The sequence below is a fragment of the Gobio gobio genome (assembly GCF_949357685.1).
Source record: "Gobio gobio genome assembly, chromosome: 4".
Taxonomy (NCBI): Eukaryota; Metazoa; Chordata; class Actinopteri; order Cypriniformes; family Gobionidae; genus Gobio; species Gobio gobio.
The window spans coordinates 43,283,566-43,305,294 of record NC_137100.1 but is presented as its reverse complement, the minus strand read 5'-3'; the positions used below and the strand labels follow the sequence as shown (position 1 = coordinate 43,305,294).

The 21,729-nt window shown below is 36.7% G+C and overlaps 4 protein-coding genes across 5 annotated transcripts in view; all 4 read left to right on the top strand.

Annotated features, from left to right (window-relative positions):
* The first annotated feature begins 207 nt into the window (after positions 1-207).
* thy1 (Thy-1 cell surface antigen) lies at positions 208-2,661 on the top strand. The gene is made up of 4 exons (XM_079816213.1): positions 208-485; positions 1,253-1,335; positions 1,573-1,896; positions 2,023-2,661. Exons 2-4 carry the CDS (start codon positions 1,272-1,274, stop codon positions 2,121-2,123), a joined length of 489 nt encoding a protein of 162 aa, XP_079672339.1. The 5' UTR covers positions 208-485; positions 1,253-1,271; the 3' UTR covers positions 2,124-2,661.
* usf1l (upstream transcription factor 1, like) lies at positions 2,602-11,286 on the top strand. Its single transcript, XM_079816212.1, has 11 exons — positions 2,602-2,661; positions 3,129-3,192; positions 3,436-3,482; positions 3,889-4,007; positions 4,082-4,207; positions 6,918-7,065; positions 7,609-7,663; positions 7,769-7,827; positions 8,800-8,894; positions 9,404-9,532; positions 9,651-11,286. The coding sequence occupies exons 2-11, from the start codon at positions 3,188-3,190 to the stop codon at positions 9,735-9,737; spliced, it is 870 nt and encodes a 289-aa protein (XP_079672338.1). The 5' UTR covers positions 2,602-2,661; positions 3,129-3,187; the 3' UTR covers positions 9,738-11,286.
* A 710-nt stretch (positions 11,287-11,996) lies between these two features.
* On the top strand, positions 11,997-18,229 carry LOC307125224 (junctional adhesion molecule A-like). Of its 2 annotated transcripts, XM_079814934.1 has the most exons (7): positions 11,997-12,197; positions 12,802-12,864; positions 13,046-13,162; positions 13,300-13,440; positions 13,568-13,770; positions 13,996-14,098; positions 15,754-18,229. In XM_079814934.1, the coding sequence occupies exons 1-7, from the start codon at positions 12,155-12,157 to the stop codon at positions 15,966-15,968; spliced, it is 885 nt and encodes a 294-aa protein (XP_079671060.1). In that variant the 5' UTR covers positions 11,997-12,154; the 3' UTR covers positions 15,969-18,229. The 2 variants fall into 2 exon arrangements, with proteins under 2 accessions (XP_079671060.1, XP_079671061.1); XM_079814935.1 differs by lacking the exon at positions 13,046-13,162 and having other exon boundaries at positions 12,044-12,197; positions 15,754-18,228.
* A 1,210-nt stretch (positions 18,230-19,439) lies between these two features.
* The window catches only part of LOC307125418 (uncharacterized protein), a 38,614-nt gene continuing 36,324 nt past the window's right edge, over positions 19,440-21,729 (top strand). The window contains exon 1 of the mRNA XM_079815269.1: positions 19,440-19,625. Within this exon, the coding sequence (XP_079671395.1) occupies positions 19,577-19,625 (49 nt within the window). The 5' untranslated portion in view covers positions 19,440-19,576. The remainder of the gene's footprint in view (positions 19,626-21,729) is intronic.

Sequence of the window (21,729 nt, the reverse complement as noted above, 5' to 3'; positions counted from 1 at the left end):
CAGTTCTCTGAACTTACAAAATGGAGCTCATAAGTTCTTGCCAGAACTCCTTCAGTAACACAGTCTCTAAGACAAGCTTGAAATAAAGGTATGTGTGCACAATAAAACATCCGAGGTACCAAAGGGTGTTTGTGTTGCCTATCTTGTATGTGTGTAGGCCTATGTCAAGCAATAAATAAAAACAACTTTTAAGGGTGTGGCGACCTCAAATGGTGGCGCAAGTATCTTTTTACAATGCAGCCAACTTTAGTTACATGACTTTGTCCAGGTTATTTACACGGGTGCTATCATGTTGATTTCTTAAACATTTTGTCCACACAAGTTTCAGCTGGTCATAATGGGGAGGTCGTGGTATTATAATGACACAACGTGATATATATGGGCGTGCATCTGCCCTTACTCATCTTGCCGTCTCACTCAAGTGCTCACTGAGGGAGTTGCCTCAATAATCAACAGCTCCAGCATCCGAAAGCAGAAAAGATAAGGTAAGAACCACAACAAACTCATTTCATCCCGCCAGAACGTCGATATAAAAAATATAGCCAATATCAAAATAAATATCAAAGACGCCTCTAGATAACGTAACTCGCTGGCAGCGGTCTGGTCCCTGTTACTCCTCAACGGACTGGCAGGGCTACCTTGACTTCTGTGCATGACGCGTTTAAGTGCAATTAAGTTTAAATAAAACCCGTTATCGCATTAAATGGCGGCGAAAATCAGTTTTTACTTTTATTGCAGAAGTTCGAGCTGAATTCTTGCTAAAGAATGTCTCATGGGATGCGACATGTCATTTCAAAAGAATCTTCACGAGTTCAGTCTTGCCTAAGATAAGAGATACACGTTGCCTTGTAGGGATGTTCTTCACATAGTCTAGTTATTACGAGTCCTGAGGTTTTTTTGCCAGAGCATTGTGTGTAGTTTGGGTCATGTATATGTGTGCTTTTGTTACAATAATTTATGTAGGCCTATGTATGTATGTGCGCCGATATGTCATGACCCCACCCATATTGAGACATTTGCTGCAGTGGCTATGAGAGCTTGTTTAATGTCTGTACAAATTGCCAGGAATATATAGATTACCCTCAACCCCACGCCCCAAACCTCATGCACATAAAAATGTAATGGTGTAGGTGAACACCCTGAAGTCCTCAAAAGTAATTGATGCTCATGTTTTAAGCATGCTACAAGTAGGATGCACTACTGAGGTAGTCTACTACTTTGTGTGATTTGTCTTGTCTTGTTTGTTCCCCAGGTTCTGTTGTGTGTGTAATATGCAGAAGTCTACTGTGGTCAGGATGATGTTCTGTACCGCATTTGCCACTTTGATCCTGTTAGGTAAACTGAAGTTTTTCATATGCATGTAGAAAAGAGAAGAGAACCACATGTGGTGGTCCTCTTCTTGTTTCTTTTTTTTCTATTTAATGAATCTCCCCAAACGATACACCAAAGTCATATCTGCTTCTCAAATGATGTTCTCTAACAAAACGTTACCTGATCCTATTAAAATACACAGGACAGTCTTGTACCAGTTTGGGCTCAAACTTTGGCTAAGTTGGTGTTCTCATTTTCTAGGTGTTGCTACTGGCCAGACTGCCCTTCAGATTTCGTCCTGCTTGACGAAGGAGCAAAACCTGCAGATGTCCTGCAGTTTTACTCCAGCTTCAGACACCAAGCTCTCGAAGACTTGCTACTTCATGACGGAGAATAAGTTGATTGGCAGTACCAACACCAGCAGCACCCCAGAACCCACCTTCAAGGGCCGTGCCAGTGTCTCCCTTTCCGATAACAAGTGTGACCTGTATTTGAAAGGTTTCTCAGATGACAAACCCAAAAACTACACTTGTTACATCAAACAGACTGCCACTCCAGTGTCAATCTATGCAACTCTGGACAAGAGTAAGACAACAAAACTAACATTTATTACGTCTTGCTTTCCGTAAAGAAAATAACATTTCATATCAATTGTATTTAAGCTGTTTTTTTTCTGCATTGGTGAATGATTTTGTTTTTGTTTTTCTTTAGGTAAGCTTCAGACCTGTTCTGCCTGGTGTGTTGTGCAGCACAGTGGAGCAGCACTCCTGCTAGCTTTCCTCACTTTCCCACTCTTGTCCGAGCTTCTTTGAGTGTAGAATGGATCTCCCTGTACAACTCCACTTCCCCAAAAATACAAATTATAAATCCTCTAGCTTGTACTACACCATGTAACAAAAATACCATGTTAATGAAATCTGTGTGTTTCTTCAGAAATCAAGGGGTTCATATATTGAGAGCACCTTCAATCACCGCATATATATTGGTTTGCATGATGCTGATGTCAAAAACGCTGTGATGCATGTCCTTTTTAAATGCCATGTAAAATCATGTACTTTGGATGTTGAATTATGCTATATGAAGTTGTCACGTGAACCCACTGTTTGGCATGAGTATAATGAATTCTAAAATAAAATTTGTACACGGATTGGGAACATACGTTGGTGTGGTGAGCGATGTGATGTTTTGGCATGAATTTGTGTGTGAGTAGCCTTAAAAACATGCCCTAATAAGTAAAATAGTGACGTTGTCTATGGCGCCCTCTAGTGACTGCCAGTTAAAAAAAAAAACACTACTGCACATGCGCAGAGAGGATATGTCTCATGAACGTTTGCTTCCAAGCATAAACGGGTAACTCTTTAATTTTATACAAAGAAATATATGTTTTTAGCGAAACGTTAATATGGCTTCTTATTAAACTGCCATACATTCTGAATCCTAATGGAACTTTTTTTGTGCTTGATTGTTTTTCACGCTTCTTTGTTTGCTTAGCTCAAATGCTAAATGCTTCTGGTTTTTGTTTGCGAAGTTCGTCGTAGTAATTATAGTGGTGGTGATATAAATATCACATTCATACGTAAAGAGCTGATGCACAACATATCGGTTATGATAAGGCAAAGTGAGCTTTTTATAGCTTTGCACGCGGTTTTTCAACAGATTGGTGTGGTGGGACTTTTAACGCAGCAGCGTTAAAAATTCATAACATTCCGGATTGCCGACGCCACACCTGCTTTTTTTGGACCTACTCAACGAGAGCTATAGTTTAAGGTCTATGTATCAAATCTGCTTTGTTGTTACTGACCATTGTGTTTGTGCAGTGGATGTTTACGTTTGAGGACCACAAAGCTGAAGCACAGATCATCATTCACGCACAAATATGAGGTGAGTTTCATCTTCAATGTCATCGAGTCACACTTTATGCTAATCAAATTTCTGAAATCCACACTCCTGTAAAATACAGTACACTATTTTGACGTCGACTTTACATGCCCTGAAAAACCGAGACAGGCCGTTAGTGTAATTATATGATTCTTGTATTTTTATTTTATTGTAATATATAACGTTACATCTCTTAATTCTATATAAAATCTACTATTTTATTTCCTACATTTATTTCCGTTTTAGAGAACAGAAAAGTCATGATCCTGAAGATTCTCCCATACTGCAGGAAGGTGAGATTGTTTGAATTAAACTGTCTCATAGGTTCCTTTGTCCTTTTAGGTCATAGTGTGTGTCTGTGTAGGGAAATTAACAGCATAATAAAATGCTTGGTTTCAGCCAGTAGTTTAGTTGTGACAGCTCATAGCCTGTATAGCACAATATAGTGCTAAATAAAGTGCAAAAAATAAAGTCACGTATATTCCCCTAGCAAGACTGAAAAACCCCATCTGTTAAATCCAGCATCGGTGAGATTGTCAGTGTATTAAAATATCTGACCTCTCAACTGCCAAAACAACAACAAAAAAACAGACAACTTCATGTTGAAAATAAAACAAATGTACTTCCTGTTGTTTTAGGGGTTGTTGGACCAAAAAGAGAGGGCCACCAAAAAATAACCTCTATGTGCTGCTTTACCAGGTGTTGATGAAACAGCAGATGACCCACTGACTATCACAACCATCCAGCCAGCTACCGCATTTTCCGCAGATCAGCAAATTAAGTATCATCTTTTCAAAACGGAAGGAACAGGGGGGCAGGTAAGTGGCACATGAATGCATAGTAAATATAGAAAATGTGTTACGACGATTAACCCTTGACCTCCCTGGTTTAGGTAACATACCGGGTAATCCACTTGGCTGATGGGCAGGTAGAAGGACAGGTGGATGGGGCTGCAGCGGTCAGTGTGGTGACTGGGTTTCCAACGGCAACACAGGCAGGAACACCACCTGTAACCCAGGTATTACTTTTTTTTTTTACACGTATATAATTTTGAGCTTGTTTCTGAAAATCTTTTATATGTATGTGTATATACATAAGAGAGGTAGTTGTGTTAAGTCGCTTTTCCGCCAAACTGCTCTCTTTGCTAACCGTTCCATTCCATGCCGATTAGGGCCAGCCAGTATGGATATGGTTTAATTTTCTACTGTGGGACTGATAACGGAGCTCTTTGGAATGCAATAGAAATGTTTCAGTCATTGCCTCTGTAACACACTAGTTTACAGACAATACGACATGTAAATAGCGACCGCATTATGGAGGATGATCAGATATTTTTAAAAATGTTATTATTCATTTGTGTTTGTCGTTCAAATAACGCGCTTAGCCAGCTACAGAGAAACTGATTGCCAGGCCACAGACAAGTGACCAATCCTGAGTCACTACATTCATTCGACCGACACGGTTGGTTAACAAGAATTACGGGCCAAATAAGGTTTGTAATCGTGCCATACCGTACCAGAGGTGTCAAAAGTATTCGCATTCATTACTCAGGTAGAAGTATAGATACTGGGGTTTAAAAAGACTTCTGTTGAAGTATCAACTCAAGCTTTTTACTCAAGTAAAAGTGTAAAAGTACTGGTTTCAAAACTACTTAAAGTATAACAGTAAAAGTAATGTAAGGGGAAAAAATGCCATTAAAGGGGTAGTTCACCCAAAAATGAAAATTCTGTCATCATTTACTCACCCTCAAGTTGTTCCAAACCTGTATGAGTTTCTTTGTTCTGAAGATTGAAGAATGATTGTAACCAAGTAGATTATATGCAACCATTGACTGCCATAGTATTTTCCCCTACTATGGCAGTCAATGGTTTCTCTATCTGTTTGATTACAAACATTCTTCAATCTTCAGAACAAAGAAACTCATACAGATTTGGAACAACTTGAGGGTGAGTAAATGATGACAGAATTTTCATTTTTGGGTGAAGTATCCCTTTAAGGACAAAAGATTAGGCCGCGCCACAGTGCATACCCCACCTGCTCAAAGAAACATTTTTCTAAAGGCCATAATGACTATGTTATATTAAAAAGTTAATGTTGAACATTTTTAGATGCACTTGGCTACGCGTTTCAGCCGCATATATTCCCATTGAAAATGAACGCATTTTAGGACAATGCTAATTCATTAAAGAACCATATGTGTACTACTGAGCATTAACGTGTTTCATGGAGCGGAAGATTTGATGACTAGTTGCCTATAAATATTGTAAAGGTGCAAAAAGTCACAATTCAGAGGCATGTTATCAATAACCATTTTTTGAATGTGTGATCAGTGTGGCCAGATTGGGTCGACGATTTCCAGCCCAAAAACCTCACCAAATGTACATTTATATAAAAAAAAGGTTATTGATAACATGCCTGGTTATTGATAACAATTTTGACTTTTTGCATCTTTACAATACTTATAGGCAACTAGTCACTCCAAGAAAAACACCCAAAACTTTAACTGCCAAAATAATGTATTATTTTGATAAGTAAGTTACCATTTTATCTCCTTAAAACATGATAAAAAATAAAAAAATCCCAGTAAAACGGATCAAATATGACTATATGTCCAGGTAGAAACGGTCAAAACGGCTATCCCTCAGAAAAACACATACATAATTTTCAATGTCAACAGTAAGAAGCCAATTTACGTGCAAAAAGTGCCCAATATAGAGATTGGAAAAAGCAATGTAATAAACAGTCATTTCACACGTTAATGGATACAGCACTGCCAAAATGAGTAGTTCATTGATACTGTACAATAATCTGCCAACAAAAAATAACAACAATGCGCTTACCTTTATGTTGCACTTTGCTTTGACAAAACTACAGTATGTCTTTCGTGAAGTACATGGCACATAAACTTAGCACAGTCAAAACGGATTAATCGTTGATTTTAACCTCTTTCAGCAGCTGTCGGGGTTGCTAGTTGCAGATGTCCTAAGTGTGTATATGATGATGGACAGGAGTCACGGTTATATTTATAAAGAGTCTTCGAGTCACAGGTGTAATTCACGTTTGAGAGTTGAGTCACTCTCCCACTCTTTACTGTAGATACAACTTACTGTATATTTATGCCACTGGCATAGCGATCACTGGAATATACAGCTACGAGTTATCACGCTAAAAACCCGGCTAAAGTCATGAATGAGCGCGTCTGCCTGCTGATCGCTGATTGGCTGAAAGTATGTGCTCGTCGGCGAGAACCCGCCCTATCTGGCAACATGGTGTGTGATTTGTGCAGGTGCATGCGGGATTGATCGCGTACAACCCAGTAGGGTGTCGGAATGGTTTGTGTTTATCCTTCTCATCCAACCACAATCAAATTCACTCTGTCCAGATGGCGCGATTTATCTGGATAGGTTTTTTTTTATGAGAAGCCGGAAAGAAAAAAAAAGGAGTAACGAGGCTATTTTTAAAATGTAAGGAGTAGAAAGTACAGATAATTGCTTAAATATAAGGAGTAGAAATAAAAAGTAGGCTGAAAAATAATTACTCCAGTAAAGTGTAGATACTCAAAATTTCTACTTAAGTAAGGTAACGAAGTATTTGTACTTCGTTACTTGACACCTTTGCGTACCAGGCTCAAGTGGAAATACAAAGGGAACCGTTCCTTACCATTCTTAGAACCGCTCAGCCTGATGGTGGAAAAGTGTCTTTAGGTGCTTTTGCGCTTGTGGTTATAGGCTATAATCTCTCAGTCTGAGAGTCTAGAGGGAGAGACGTCGGAAACTCAATACTACTATCCTGCCACTATCTCTGACACAACTGCTGGTACCATGGTAACCAATCTCCACACAGCTGATTCGGTACTATCTCAGCCCACCCCTACAGGTAATGCCATACTCCATTTACACTACTGCATTAAATTGATCAGTAAAGACATTTATAATGTTACAAAATGTTTATTTTAAATAAATGCTGTTCTTTTGAACTTTCTATTCATCAAAGAATCCTGAAAAAAGTATCGGCAGCATATGTTTTGTTTTAATATTGATATTGGTATTGGTATTAGGATTGTTTCTTGAGCACCAAATCAGCATATTAGAATGATTTGTGAAGGATCATGTGACACTGAAGACTGAAGTAATGTTGGTGAAAAATTCAGCTTTGCCATATCAGAAATAAATTAAATACGTTTTAAATATGTTTAATTGTCATAATATTTCACAATATTACTGTTTTAGCTGTATTTTTGGTACAGACTTCTTTCAAAAACATAAAAAAAACTTACCAAGCCAAAACTTTTGAACGGTAGTGTATATAATGTTATCCTGTTATTTTGTTGCAGAAAAGTTACTCACTACTTTTAATTCCATTGTATGTCTAATGATGCAATAAATCAACTATACATAGATTAAATTGCCTTTCTTGCAGGTCAACTCTATGTAATGATGTCACCTCAGGATGTTCTAGCCACAACACAGCAGAGGTTGTCATCTCGTATCACATTAGCCTACATAAAACCACATGTCCAATCACTATAATCTATTTCTTTTCAACTTCTTCAACCAATCCTATATCCTCCTTTTTTCAGTAAGTCGGGAACACCACGCGTTTCCAGGGATGACAAACGGAGGGCTCAACACAATGAAGGTTATTCTCTTTCATTTAAAATTAGCAGCTTCACCTCGTTGTCTATTCCCTGCTGCTTTATTTCCTATTACACTGAAAAAGATTTACCTTTAAACGTGCTGTGGAGATACATCTTAAAGGATTAGTTCACTTTTAAATAAACTTTTGCTGATAATTTACTCACCCCCATGTCATCCAAGATGTCCCAGTCTTTCTTTCTGCAGTCGAAAAGAAATTAAGGTTTTTGATGAAAACGTTCCAGGATTTTTCTCCATATAATGGACTTCAATGGGCTCCAAACGGTTCACGGTCCAAATGACAGTTTCAGTACAGCTTCAAAGGGCTTTAAACGATACCAGAAGATGAATAAGGGTCTTATCTAGCGAAACTATCAGTTTCTGCGAGAAACGGAGCAGTATTTATGCTATTATTTTACCTCTTATCAGACGAACGTGATCATCTCTGAGCTCCGCCATTACTTCCGCTAAGTGAGGTCAAAATACGAGCATGGTCATAGATGTATGTGTAGATGCCTCATTAGCGCCTGCACGGATCAGTAGAATGAGGCATCTACGATCGATATATCTATGACCCCGCTTGTATTTTGACCTCACTTAGCGGAAGTTATGGCGGAGCTCAGAGATGATCACGTTCGTCTGATAAGAGGTCAAATAATAGCATAAATACTGCTCGATTTCTTGCAGAAACTGATCGTTTCGCTAGATAAGACCCTTATTCGTCGTCTGGTATCTTTTAAAGCCCTTTGAAGCTGTACTGAAACTCATTTGGACCTTGAACCATTTGGAGCCCATTGAAGTCCATTATATGGAGAAAAATCCTGGAATGTTTTCTTCAAAAACCATCATTTATTTTCAACTGCAGAAATAAAGACATGGACATCTTGAATGACATGGGGGGTGAGTAAATTATCAGCAAAAGTTTATTTAAAAGTGAACAAATCTTTTAATGTAAGCTTTTGTTTTCTGCCCTCAGTGGAACGCAGACGGAGGGACAAGATCAACAATTGGATTGTCCAGCTTTCCAAAACCATCCCCGACTGTAATGTGGACGCAACCAAAAATGGTCAAGTAAGTTTAGTTAGCACAAGCACCAGCAGTATCCTATTTGGAAGTTTGTAATGTAGGTGTAATGTATATATGCACTTCTATGCCTTAAAATCGCTTCATGCACAGCTAGCTGTGGATTATCCCTTATTCCATTAGTTAGATCTGTTATACAATACATTTTTACTGTAAACCAAAAAGAAACCAACACACTACATAGTATAAATACATTCCTGGACACACATTATTAATGTTGGCATTGCCCTTTGACCTGTATGTTCGTTTACCAATGACATAATACACCTACAGTGAATATAATCCACCTAATTTGTTATGAAATGGATAAAATTTAACCAAAAGTTACAACGTTTTTGAAAACTGTAGCACTTGCATTGAAAAGAGCCACCCACCTCACAGCTCTGCCCTTGATTTTCCTCCTGTACAGCTCCTTGTACATCAAAATTCTTGTACACCATCATGTAAATAGATTGAGAATCCTGGTTATTCAGATTTTCTTTCGCTCTTCCATGTAGAGTAAAGGTGGGATCTTGTCGAAGGCATGTGACTATATCCAGGAGCTGCGTCAGAGCAACGCACGACTGGAGGAGGAGCTTAACACTGTGGATAGACTGAGGATGGACAATCAGCTTCTCAAACAAGAGGTATTTCACATTCCACAGCAAAAGCTTCACATGAATGATTTGAAGAACGGAAAACAGAGTTTCATTTCCTCTTCCAGTCATTCTCTGTCTAATCCCTTGCTTCCACCCACACACACAGATGGAAGAGTGGAAATCAAAGAATCAGATGATCAGAAACCAGATGAGACAGCACGGCATAGTGGCGGCATCAATGGACTCTCAGTGAAGGACTGCAGATCCAATATATAAGATTCACAAGCTATGGTCTTTTCATTAATTCCGTTTATACAGGTTTGAAATCACATGTAAGAAATCATTCTCATTGTGGACACAAATGTTCTCTTTCCCTCTTTTATTGTTTGACTTTACACACACAGCCATTAATTGTTTCAGATTCTTTTCAGGGTGATCTGGTATTATAACTGCACTGAAATTGTGTGTAATTGTCAGATCTGTATATTTGTAGATCGGTGTCTAATGAATGACTTTACTTTTTTAGAACTACTGTGGCGGTGTTTCAGTTTTTTTTTTTTTTTTTTTTGGTGTTTACAGTTGATTGGGTTCTTTAAGAAAAAAAAATGAAATTATGTCCATTCAATCCGAAGTTGTTGATAAAACCATTTCCTACACACTGGACAATCAACTGGGACCAGAACACCAGTTTTGGTCATTTATATTGTAATTATGAAAAGTACATACCACCAATAAATTTACACAATGTCTTTACATAACATTGTCTTTATTGAACCTCATATAAAGGTTCATAGCACAATTTTGATTACATTTTGAATGGAAACCCTTGGTAAGTTTGTTCATTTATTTGCTAAATATAAAAAAATAAACAATTGCAAATGAACAAAGCAACCAACGTTGTTGTAATTTGAACCGTAGATTTTGTCTGTTAATACAGCAGATTCACATATACTATTATCAAGAGTATTACCTTAGTATACATCAGGAGAGTGTGGAAGGGGTTGGCTGGAGCAAACCATGCATAGAGCATTTGTATAAAAAGATTAGACCAGACATGAGTAAGTCATTTTGGGTGTATGTATAATACACCAAAATACAGTTAATATAGACATAATACTGCATAAATACAGTATAATACAGTTGTGGCCTAATGGTTAGAGAGTTGAACTTATAACCCGAAGGTTGCTGATTCAATACTGGCAGGTAAATGTTGGTGGGGGAGTGAATAAACAGCGCTGTCTCCCACCCTCAAATCCCATGACTGAGGTACCCTTGAGCAAGGCGCCTAAGTAACCCCCAATCGCTCCACAGGCACTGCTCTGTGTGTGTGTACTAACCTGGATGGGTTAAATGCAGAGGACAAATTTAGTGTAGGGTAGGGGTTACCATCCATCACGTCACATCATGCCACTTATGATTATATAACACACATCACAGCCGAAGTCTCTTGAGAATGTATGCAAGTTCTAAATTGAGTTTCTTTTATTTCAATAATGCAAGTAAAAAAATTATAGAAATATTTCAGATTAAATACTAAGGGTTAATGAATTAAAGAGACATTGTCCAGAAATACAGATTTAAATCTTCATATACAAGTATGAGTTTTCTTTTATTATAAATAATTTGATTATGAGGGATTAATTCTTTTATTTATGATTGTATTTGCTATACAAGTATGTTTTTATAAATATTTTATGTTTATGTATGTTGTGTCTTAATGAAATAATACTTTGTGTACAAATGAACAAAGTAGAGATGACTAAATTGCTGTAATTAAATAAAATGTACACAATATTTACCTAAATATTTGAAAGCAGAAACACTTTTATAGTCTATTTAGTCTAGACTGGAGAAAAATGCTATCACAGACACACATCTGCTGGTACCATGGTAACCAGTCTCCACACAGCTGATTCGATCCCATCTCGGTCCACCCCTACAGGAAATGCTACACCACATTTACACACTGGTTATTCTGTTTTTGTCAGGAAGAAGTATGCCGCTGTTTTTTCTGCTGTCCACATCTAAACATTAAAAAAAGGGCCAGCTAGTAAAAAGAAGAACAAGAAAATCAGCTTTTCTTTCGTTTTCTTACGCTAGTCATCTTTCAGGTCAAGCTACAGGTTCAAATCTCATTTCACACAAGTAGCCTACATGTCTGACGAGCAAAGAGCTCAATACAATATTTTTGTCTCCAATATTAACGTGTTGTTTCAACAAAGTGTCTTAGATTTTGATTGTTAAATGTTTTACACCTGGTTTTAAATAATACATATCCCAAAATCCTCAAACTTTTTTCTGTCTTTGACAAGACCCATCTTATTGGGTCTCCACTCTCCACTGACATGTTTGTTCCTGTAGATCTTATACGGGTTACTTACTATGTAGGATAAAAAGACCTATTGGCAAAAGTTTGGACTCCTAAACAGGGTTCATTCTAAGAACGATTTCCAATTATTTGTTTAACCTCGAGTCTGTGATTACGTTCATCGCGTCATGCAGCAGGAGTGTCCATTATCCAACCAATCACAAACGGCAAAGGTAACACAGTAGCCTAGTCTTGGAGTTTTGTGGGAACATAAATAAACAACTGCAATAAAGTTCTGCTAACATCATTTTAAAAAGAAAAACATTTACTCTTGAAAAGTTTGTATAATTTCATGAGTGGATATGTTGACTTTCGTCTTTGTGTGTCTCTCCATCTCAGTCACAGGTAGGAGTCTGTGCTTTCTGTTTGTTTATAGATTTTTAAAAAAGTATTACATCGTGTCAATTTTTGAAAATTTGCTAAATTTTGTTGCGACCGTTTCCAGCATAGTTATTCTCTCTATTTTAGTCAATTAATAATAAATTAGTATCCTACTATTGCGTATAGTAAAATGAATTGTATAGTTTATTTAGTAGTCTGCAAGCACATCTGTGTGCCTGTGAACCTTTCAAATGTGGCCTAATTTCATAAACAGTCGTATTTTGAATTGTTTTTTGCCGATGAACAGCTGGCCAGGGTGTCCGGTGAGTATACAGAATATAGTAGATTATGTTGTGTGTGTGTCATAATACTGTTGGAGAGTTTTCTGAAATATTGATTAATGTGTATGGGTTCAGGAATTACATAGCCTATTTATCTTTTTCAGAGCCTGTCCAAATGAACAGCTCGCATGTTATTGTTTGATAGTTTTTGTCCTGGTGTTTACTAGATGGTGTCTGAACATTCCTCTCTGGATACAGCTGATAATGCATTTAATGTTAATGTTTTAGGAATTCTTTTGCTCTGATGTAGTTTGTATAGGCTTGAATTCGTCTCTTTCTGTCCTCAGGCCTAAATGCATCTTTTATAGTTAACGTTGGTAATCCCTTAATAACAGTGAAAGAGAACGAGGGTAAGTTTCATTTGACTTTTTTTTTATTTTACTTTCTTTGTCTTTGTTGATATGGTACCATTTTTGTGTGGTATTACAAATGAGCCTCTCTCCTGTGGGCAAGGATTCCGTTTTTGATGTGAAAAATGCATCAGGTGAAACAAATTTTTTTTTTTTTTTAAATTTAAATTTTTTTTTTCAGGAGTTGACTTGAAATGTGCATATACCGCTGACTTTGGAGCAACACCCAGAGTAGAATGGAAGTTTAAGGATCTCAATGGCTATCAGTTTTTCATCTACTTCAGTAGCATGCTAACTGGTATAAAGTGGTCACACCCTCCTGTGTCATAATTGTAACCTTGCAGTAGCATTCCCTTAATGTGTGTAGATGTGTGTCTTATGGAAATGAGAATAGGGAAAAGATTTAGGATTGTGCATCTTTTTTTCTTTCCTCAGCTGAATATGAAGGCCGTGTCACTGTGTATAATGGAGGGCTGAGATTCGACAAGGTAACGCGAGCAGACACTGGAGACTATGACTGTGAGGTGTCTGGAAATGGTGGATATGATGAGAAGACCATCAAACTCACGGTCCTCGGTACATTTGAGTAGAGGTTTGATTATAGAAGACGTTTTGTTGGACATGGTTGGCGGGGTGCACAGATCATTGCTTTGATTAAATAATGTAACGCACAAAAACAGTCTGGTAATTCCCTCCACTCCAGTGCCTCCTACCAAGCCCGTATCCAGAGTTCCTTCATCGGTCACAACAGGCAGTAACGTCCTTCTGACCTGCTTCGACAATGTTGGCTCCCCCCCACCCACCTATAAGTGGTACAAAGACAACACTCCCCTCCCTGACGATCCCAGCAAGTTCCCTACTTTTAAAAACCTCACCTACAAGATGAACGCTTTCAATGGTAACCTGGTGAGTGTTGATCTATAATTTTAAGAAAATACAAAATGGCATAAATAATATGTGTCTATATTCACATCAGATGATTGAAACTCTTTAGTCAAAACATTCAGTACTATATATTGCTATATTTAAAATGTAATTTTGTGCATTAAAATAATTATAGATTTTTTATCATGTAATTTATTATAAGGTAAATCAAATATGTAAAATTATTTTTTGTCTGTGTGTGATCAGGAGTTCCCGAGTGTGTCTAAGCTGGATACCGGTTCATATTTCTGTGAGGCCAGTAATGGAGAAGGTGCCCCTCAGCGCGGCGATGCAGTGCAGATGGAAGTCTGTAAGTAACTTTGTCATTGCTTTCAAATAATAACTGCACATTTTCACACAGACTGGCAGTTACATAACTTCAGAATAGGGGTCACCAGATGATGTTCTCTCAATTTAAAGAAATGAATATCCTATTTTTTAAATCAAAATACTCAATTCAGTTCAGTTGTTACGGCACTATAAGATTTTTACATTTCACATCAGCTGTACCTCCTTAAAAATTCAAAATACAATGTAAGCAAACAAATAAATATCCATTATATATCTGGGGCTGGTTGCATAAGCATAGCCATCAATTTAATTTAAATTTTTAAAAATTACCTTTCTGTTCATGTCACATCCTGCAAAGTTTTAAATCTGAAAGTGCACCGTATATAAAAAAGTAAGAGTCAACTCTGAGTCAATTAAACAAATCGTTTTTAAAATAAATCCCAAGCCGTTCGTTGTGACGTCAAGACGAAACGTTAGTATATTGCCAACATTTCCAGTTCCCTCACATGCACCTAAATAAATTCAGCAATTAATTTGTTTGTGACGTGTTACACTGAACTAACAAATGGCGACACACAGGAAGATTAATCAGATTACAGTGTTCAATCGGCCTGAAGTGTCAAACTACATTGCCACTTACAATTGAGAAAGATCCTGCTCCAGTCGTTGTTTGCATTTGACTCTCTGGTTCATCAGAAACTCTGGATGTTTCCTCGTCGGACTCTGGCTCGAATTGGTAAAGCAAAATTGATGCTATGTCGGTTCATAGACTGTAAAAAAATGTCAACACTTGACAAGCCATAATCCAGTATTGGTGATAGGCATTCAGTTTTTGACATCCATAATCCCAGCGCCGCTTAGGCAATCTTGCAAGAGGAATCTATAAAAACTGTGACAACTGTGCACCCAACAACCCAACAACTGTGAAGATTTTAATCAAATTGTCATCTCAAACATTTTATTATTATTATTTTCTGTTGGGTACCACCTAGCAAACAACAGTGCTGCCAAAGAAGCATTATATACAGATTGAACCAGTAAAATGCTCTATACCTATCACAGATCTGAGACTAACATTAAACGCATACACCAAAAATAAATGGCAATTGGAATGCGATCAGTACTTAAACAACCAATTACACGAAATAGACATTATAAAAACATATTTTCCATTTTAATAATCGCTGGGATCAAGTCATTTGCACACAATGCCAGATGGGACACTCGAGACTCACACATAATTTTAATTTCGCCAAAGTGTTCATCTTGTCAGAATTTACTGGACTGTAATACTTCTACCCCTTTGAGAAACTATAATTCTGTTGATACTTTTGAAAATGTTTTTAAAGTAGTAAATCCAAATGTAGTCTTAAGGGTTTTAGAAAAAAAATAATCTTAAACATCTAATTAGTTTTAATTTTGAATAACTAAATCTGGCCCTCGCCATGAACATAGCCATAGAATCTGGAATGTAAGTAGAATATTGTGTTTCTGATGTTTTTGCTTTTTTTCAGTAGCTCAGAAAGCAGTTTAAAATTAAATTGCCTCTATTTTAGGTAGTCGTCATCACTGTTTTGCCGGTGTACAACTTGTTACAAATTTGTCAATAAACTAAGCTTTTTAATGTCTCTCTAGCATTGCTAAATTTTGGCTAATTTTGTTTTTGTAATATAGTTGATGTAGACAGCAGCCAAGTGCCAGCTGCGAAGGGCACCTTGAGCACGGAGACACACAATGTGCCAAGCAAGATCACCATGAACAACATGCTGGAAAAAATGTATGGTGTATTTACTTTGCAAGAGGTGAAACTAAAACTAGAGATACAAAAACTGGAATTAGAAATAACCAAGTTAAAACTGGAACTGCAAAAACGTGGACATGAAGTTTAGAGTCCATGAATTTATTTCACGTAATGATTTCGGATATTTTTTTCATTTAAAAAATATATAATTTCATTTATACTGTGAGTGATGATTTTTTTTTCTATGTTCAATGTATTCAGCCACATTTTGCATATATATGTATAACATATTCAAACTAGTCTTTGTTTCAATTTTCTATGTTGATCGGCCTGTTTTCTACAATCATTTGTCAAACATCTCCAGAGCACTCGGTCTTCCTCCAGGTCTGAGAGTGCAAGACTGTTCAAAGAAAGATCTTAACCTTAAAGCTTTTGAGTATTCAGAGGAAATGTAGAATCCAGAAGTCCAAATTACAGTCGAATTGTTTGTATTTCTTCTTACCATGCCATATTGTGTAGAACAATGCAGACAGGTTATGTTGCACATAATGATTTCATGCTCTGGTTTCATTCTGAGATCTCCATGCAAGGATTTGTTTTGGCTTGTGTTATACTGAGAATGCTTGAATCCTAATGTGTCTCCAAATGATTGCTCTAAGTGCATTTTTTTTTTTTTTATTGTTTTAAAAAGGAAACTTGTTATGAGTTCTGTTGTATTGCAGTTTATCATTGTAACTTTTTCTAGTTTAACTATTTAACTTACTTCTGGTAACTTTTTGGTAGTCAATATATTCCACTCGTTACTGGAATATATTGTTGCCTCCTAAGAAATATTGCTTGTAATGTTCCTCATTTGTAAGTCACTTTTGGATGGTAATGAATTTTTTGAACAGTTATTGCTAGTTGTATTTGGTTACTATATACAGTAATTATATTGACAGTAGTTGGCCACCGGAGTCAGTCGAGAAGACTCCATTGGAGAATTAATGAGAGGCTGCTCACTCACGAACCAATGAATGCAAGTTCAGCTCCCCCTCTCTGGATGTAATTTGGGCATAATGGGTGGAGCTAGAAGGTCCAACCACACCCTAACCCTGCTCATAACTATCCCTCCACCCATTAGATCCATAAAGGTGGAGCTAGACTAGGTCAACCCATGACGTCCAGAGAGGTAGGTCTAGACCTCATTTGGCACCACATAAAATTAATAGCTAGCAATAGCGCAATGAAAGTTGAGAAATGATAAGAAATCAAAAAATTTTCATGTTTTCTATTACAGTTTTAAAACCGACTTGACAAGCTGCTCGTTTTGGACGAGTGACTGACATATTGTGAATCTTACTGTAGTGAGTTGGCCAGCTAACTTTTATCACACACAATGAAGGTTTCCCAAAGACAAACAGTTGAGGAGACAGAAGTAGCTGTAAGAAGGGAAGTTTTTTTGCAAGCGAGTTCTCTGTGCTACTGCAGTAAGCACTTCAAGCCAGAGGACTTTAACCGGATAGGTCAGACAGTCAGGATCCAAACCATCGGTCTTCAGTTTCCCGACTCATCTACAAAGAGTAGGTTTATCATCATTAGATTATTATGATTTGATAGTTTATTAAATCGTGACTTGTTTATATTTTTATGACCTATTTAGCCAGTGGCAGCCAGGACAACACAATCCTCAAGGAAAGCTGAGGAGAGCCTGCATTTCCAAGAGACTGAGACTCATCTAGTTATAAACAACAAAGGCTATCCTTAATTTGAAAAATGAAGCAGGCCAGGTTACCCACACAGCTCTTAATTAATTTCTATCATTGTACCATAGAGAGCATACTTTCCTATGGGATTATTGTATGGTATGCTAGCTGTACTGGGGAAAATCACAAGGAACTGTGCCGTGTTGTTAAAACAGCACAGCGGATCATAGGCACGGAGCTCCTGAGTTTGGATACTGTTTATGCTGGTCGGTTACACACAAAGGCCAGCAGCATCTTTATGGATCACACCCATCCAGGATACAGAATGTTTGTCCCTTTACCATCTGGGAGGAGGTACAGGGCCATTAAGTCCAGAACAAATAGGTTAAAGTACAGCTTTGGCAAAGAAGCTGCACTTTAACCTATTTGTCATGACTTAGCTGCCCTTAGACCTTCTACTCCTCCTCAGCCCTTTTATTATTATCAAAGTAACTCTATAACTTTTTAGAATATCAAGGATTGAGGACTGGGTTTTTAAATGTTGAAAGACATTCAATACATGCATCATATCACTTTTTATACAATGTGCAATATGTTTTTAGAGTTCTCTTTATGTCTATAGTTAATGAGTAAATGTTTATTTTACTGTTATGAGAGCTGCCATTCTACATTTCGTTGTACTTGTACTGGTACAATGACAATAAAGTATCTTACTTACTACCTTACTAGTCTGTATCTCCTCTTCCTAATGCACTAATGCTGTGAGTATTTGTTGTCAAACCCACAACAGCTGTGAGCATTATGGCCCTGGTCATATTCAAACCTCTCTGCCACTATTTTCAGACACATTCACATATGTGTACAAGTATACACATCCACACATTGGATGATACAAACACACTGTGGTGGCATAAATGTTCTCTCTTGTCATTAGTTGTGTCTGTCTTCCACAAACTACATTGCCAACATGCTGATCACATTCAACATCTTACATCTGCCCATTACAGTAGTGGTCATTTTGAAAAGTACAGTATTCCATTTTTACGCTGGTACACACTCTAACTCAGATGACCGAGCCACAAAGAAATGACTTTTGAGATCTGAAAATTGTATATTTTTATTGTGTATTTTTTATTTTGTACTATTCACTACTAGTACTCGCTATTTAATTTACTATTTTTTATTATTGTTTATGTTATTCTCCAATTGCTATTACATTCTATTTGCTATTATTGTTAATTATTAATATTATATTATACCATTTGCTAATATATATAATAATTATATTATATTATTGTTCTGTTCTCCACACATTATTTAACTTACTATTTATTTTATTATTATTTTATTTATTCTGCATTGATATTACATATTCTATTGATTTTATTAATCTATTATTAGAGTATTAAACATATAGCCTACTATAGGCTATTTTCATTCTGTTATTATGCTATTATTGTAGGCTACTTGAACTATTATATCATTGTACTATTCATTACTGTTTATTTAATTGGCCTATTACCTCTCAATTTATCTGTACATTGAAATGTGATACTATTTGCATTGCACTGTAATTGTACCAATATGTATTACCATAAAGGATCCATCAGTTATTTTTTTATTGTCTGTTTTGGAGTATCTATCTGTAAATATCTCATTTTCTGTATCAGTTCATTGAATGTTTTAAAAATACAGAAAGCAGACTGTCAGTGTGAGCCAAATATATATGTATATTTGATAACTATACATGTATAAATATACATATTATATATATGATAACTTTGACGACTCCAATAAATAATTTTCGAGATCTAACTATCGAGATTCTTGCCCATTGACTGTACGGTGGACTCGTTGACGTATCGCAGCAACGGGCCAATGAGGCGTCTTTGACTCAAATGTCTTTGACTCAAAAGGGCGTTTTTCAACCTTTCAGTTTTATCATGACTTAGCTTTGTGAGAGACTAGCAAATATACAGCTCCCTAAACATTCAAGTAACAATATTAAACCATTTTTTTTTTGAAAAGTTTAATATTTTGGAATACTTTTTTTTATCATTTCAGAGTGGATATGTTGACCTTCGTCTTTGTGTGCCTCTCTATCTCAGTCACAGCCTCAGGTAACTTAGGCGTCCATGTTTTCAGTGTTTGAATCATGTTTACATTTCTATTTCTTCGTATCATTGGCTGCTGTGAATTATTCAGTATAAACTTAAAATATTTTAATTAGCCTCCATGCTAAAAGACTTGATTTTCGTCAATGTTTTCTTATTTTTGTTACTTTAAATATCACATTTGCGTGTGGAGTTCAGCGTTAAAATTTATTTAGTCTGCAATAAAAAAACTCCATCACTCATGTGGCTCTTGTCAATGAACCTTGAGAAACAACTCGCAAATATTTGAAGTCGAACCAGTTGATGAAATATTTTCATTTACATTGACTCAAATGAATCAGTGAACCGAGTCAATTAAGAACGGTTCGAAATATGACTCGTAGGTAGCAAAAACATTTAACACAGTCGCAGTAGATCAATAAAGTAAAAGTGAGATTTTTTTTATCGAATGTTATTAGTACTTAGTAATAAAATAAGTGTCTGGCTTATATGATGATGATACTCTGGATATGACTTTATGTCAGAGCTGCTGAATGAAGGAGGATCCAGATGCAGAGTGAACAAATAATGAGACTTTATTAACCAGACAGGGCAAGACAAGGTGTGAGAGTTCAAACAGCAGGGCAGGGGAAAGATGCCACAATGACAGGCAGGGAGGATGACCAGTCCAGGGAGACAACGAACTTGAGCTTGGGAGGAAACACCAGGCAGGGCAACGGTGGGAAAACCAGGCAGGAACACCAGGAACCTGAGGCTTGATGTTCTCTCTCAGAAACCTCTCCAGTCTTGGTTGCCAGGCAGTAGAGACAGTGGCCAGGGAAAACTAAGGGCACAGGGAGGCCAGGAACCAACACAAGACTACACTCAAGTAGTGACGGGACATCTGAAGCGAGGCTCCGGAGCTTGTGTCGAGCAAAAAGGGGCGTTCCAGATGAAGCCCCGATTCGAGGCTTGTATCGTTTCCGTGAAAATCACGTGACGATGACAAACGAGGCCTCGGTTTCTGTTGAATACGTCATTGCTTCATTCTGAGTATCGCTTCCGGATAAAAGTGGTTCGAAACCTCGCGCCTCTTGTGGGGTCTGCAGTAGGCGTTTGCATTGGTGTTGAGGTGTTGGTTGTACATAGTAGCGAGTAGTAGCGTGTTTGTAGTAGCATAGTTATCATTATATATCATAGCTTGTATTATATATTATATTACATTATACTTAGTTTAGTAGATTATTAGAGTAAATTAGTTCAGTAGATTATTAGAGTAAATTAGCCTATATCTAGTTGTAATACCTATACCTATATATATATATATATATATATATATATATATATATATATATATATATATATATATATATATATATATTATTATTCATTTTATTTATAGGCGCCAATCATGACACTCAAGGACACCTTACAAAGTTCACACAAAAGATAAAAGTTTCATCAAACAATAAAGACAATACAGATAGAAATTATATATATATATATATATATATATATATATATATATATATATATATATATATATATATATATATATATATATATATATATATATATATATATATATATATATATATATATATATATATATATATATATGTATAGCCTCCCAGTTCCATGCACTATTGCACTCCCAATCAGCACTGCACACAATAATTTCTTTACAATCATTTGGGCCATTCACTGTCATCACTAACCCAAAGAACTACTGAATAGTTGAACACAAAGTTGTGTGTTTGTGTGAGTTGTGTGTGCATAGGTTAATACAAGCAGAGTAAAATACTTTATTTAATACACAGGCAATAGAAAAAGGGTGTGCCCACACTATGACAATTTGGTTGCTCAGGATGAATAGATTTGTGTGCGATACACTGCTTTGCACAGCAGGTGTCACTAGGGAGCACACTGTTTCATGAGGCTTCGGCTAAATGAACCTTTTGGTGAACCAATGGGCTGGAAAGCCTCAGTGGTTCAGAAAGCCTCATTTGGCCATCACTACACTCAAGACAAAGAAAAAAAGAAAAGAAAAAAAAAACACAAACTGGCAAATTTAGAAAAAACTGAAAATAAATGAGAAACTAAATAACTGAAGCTAGAAAAGGGGAAACAC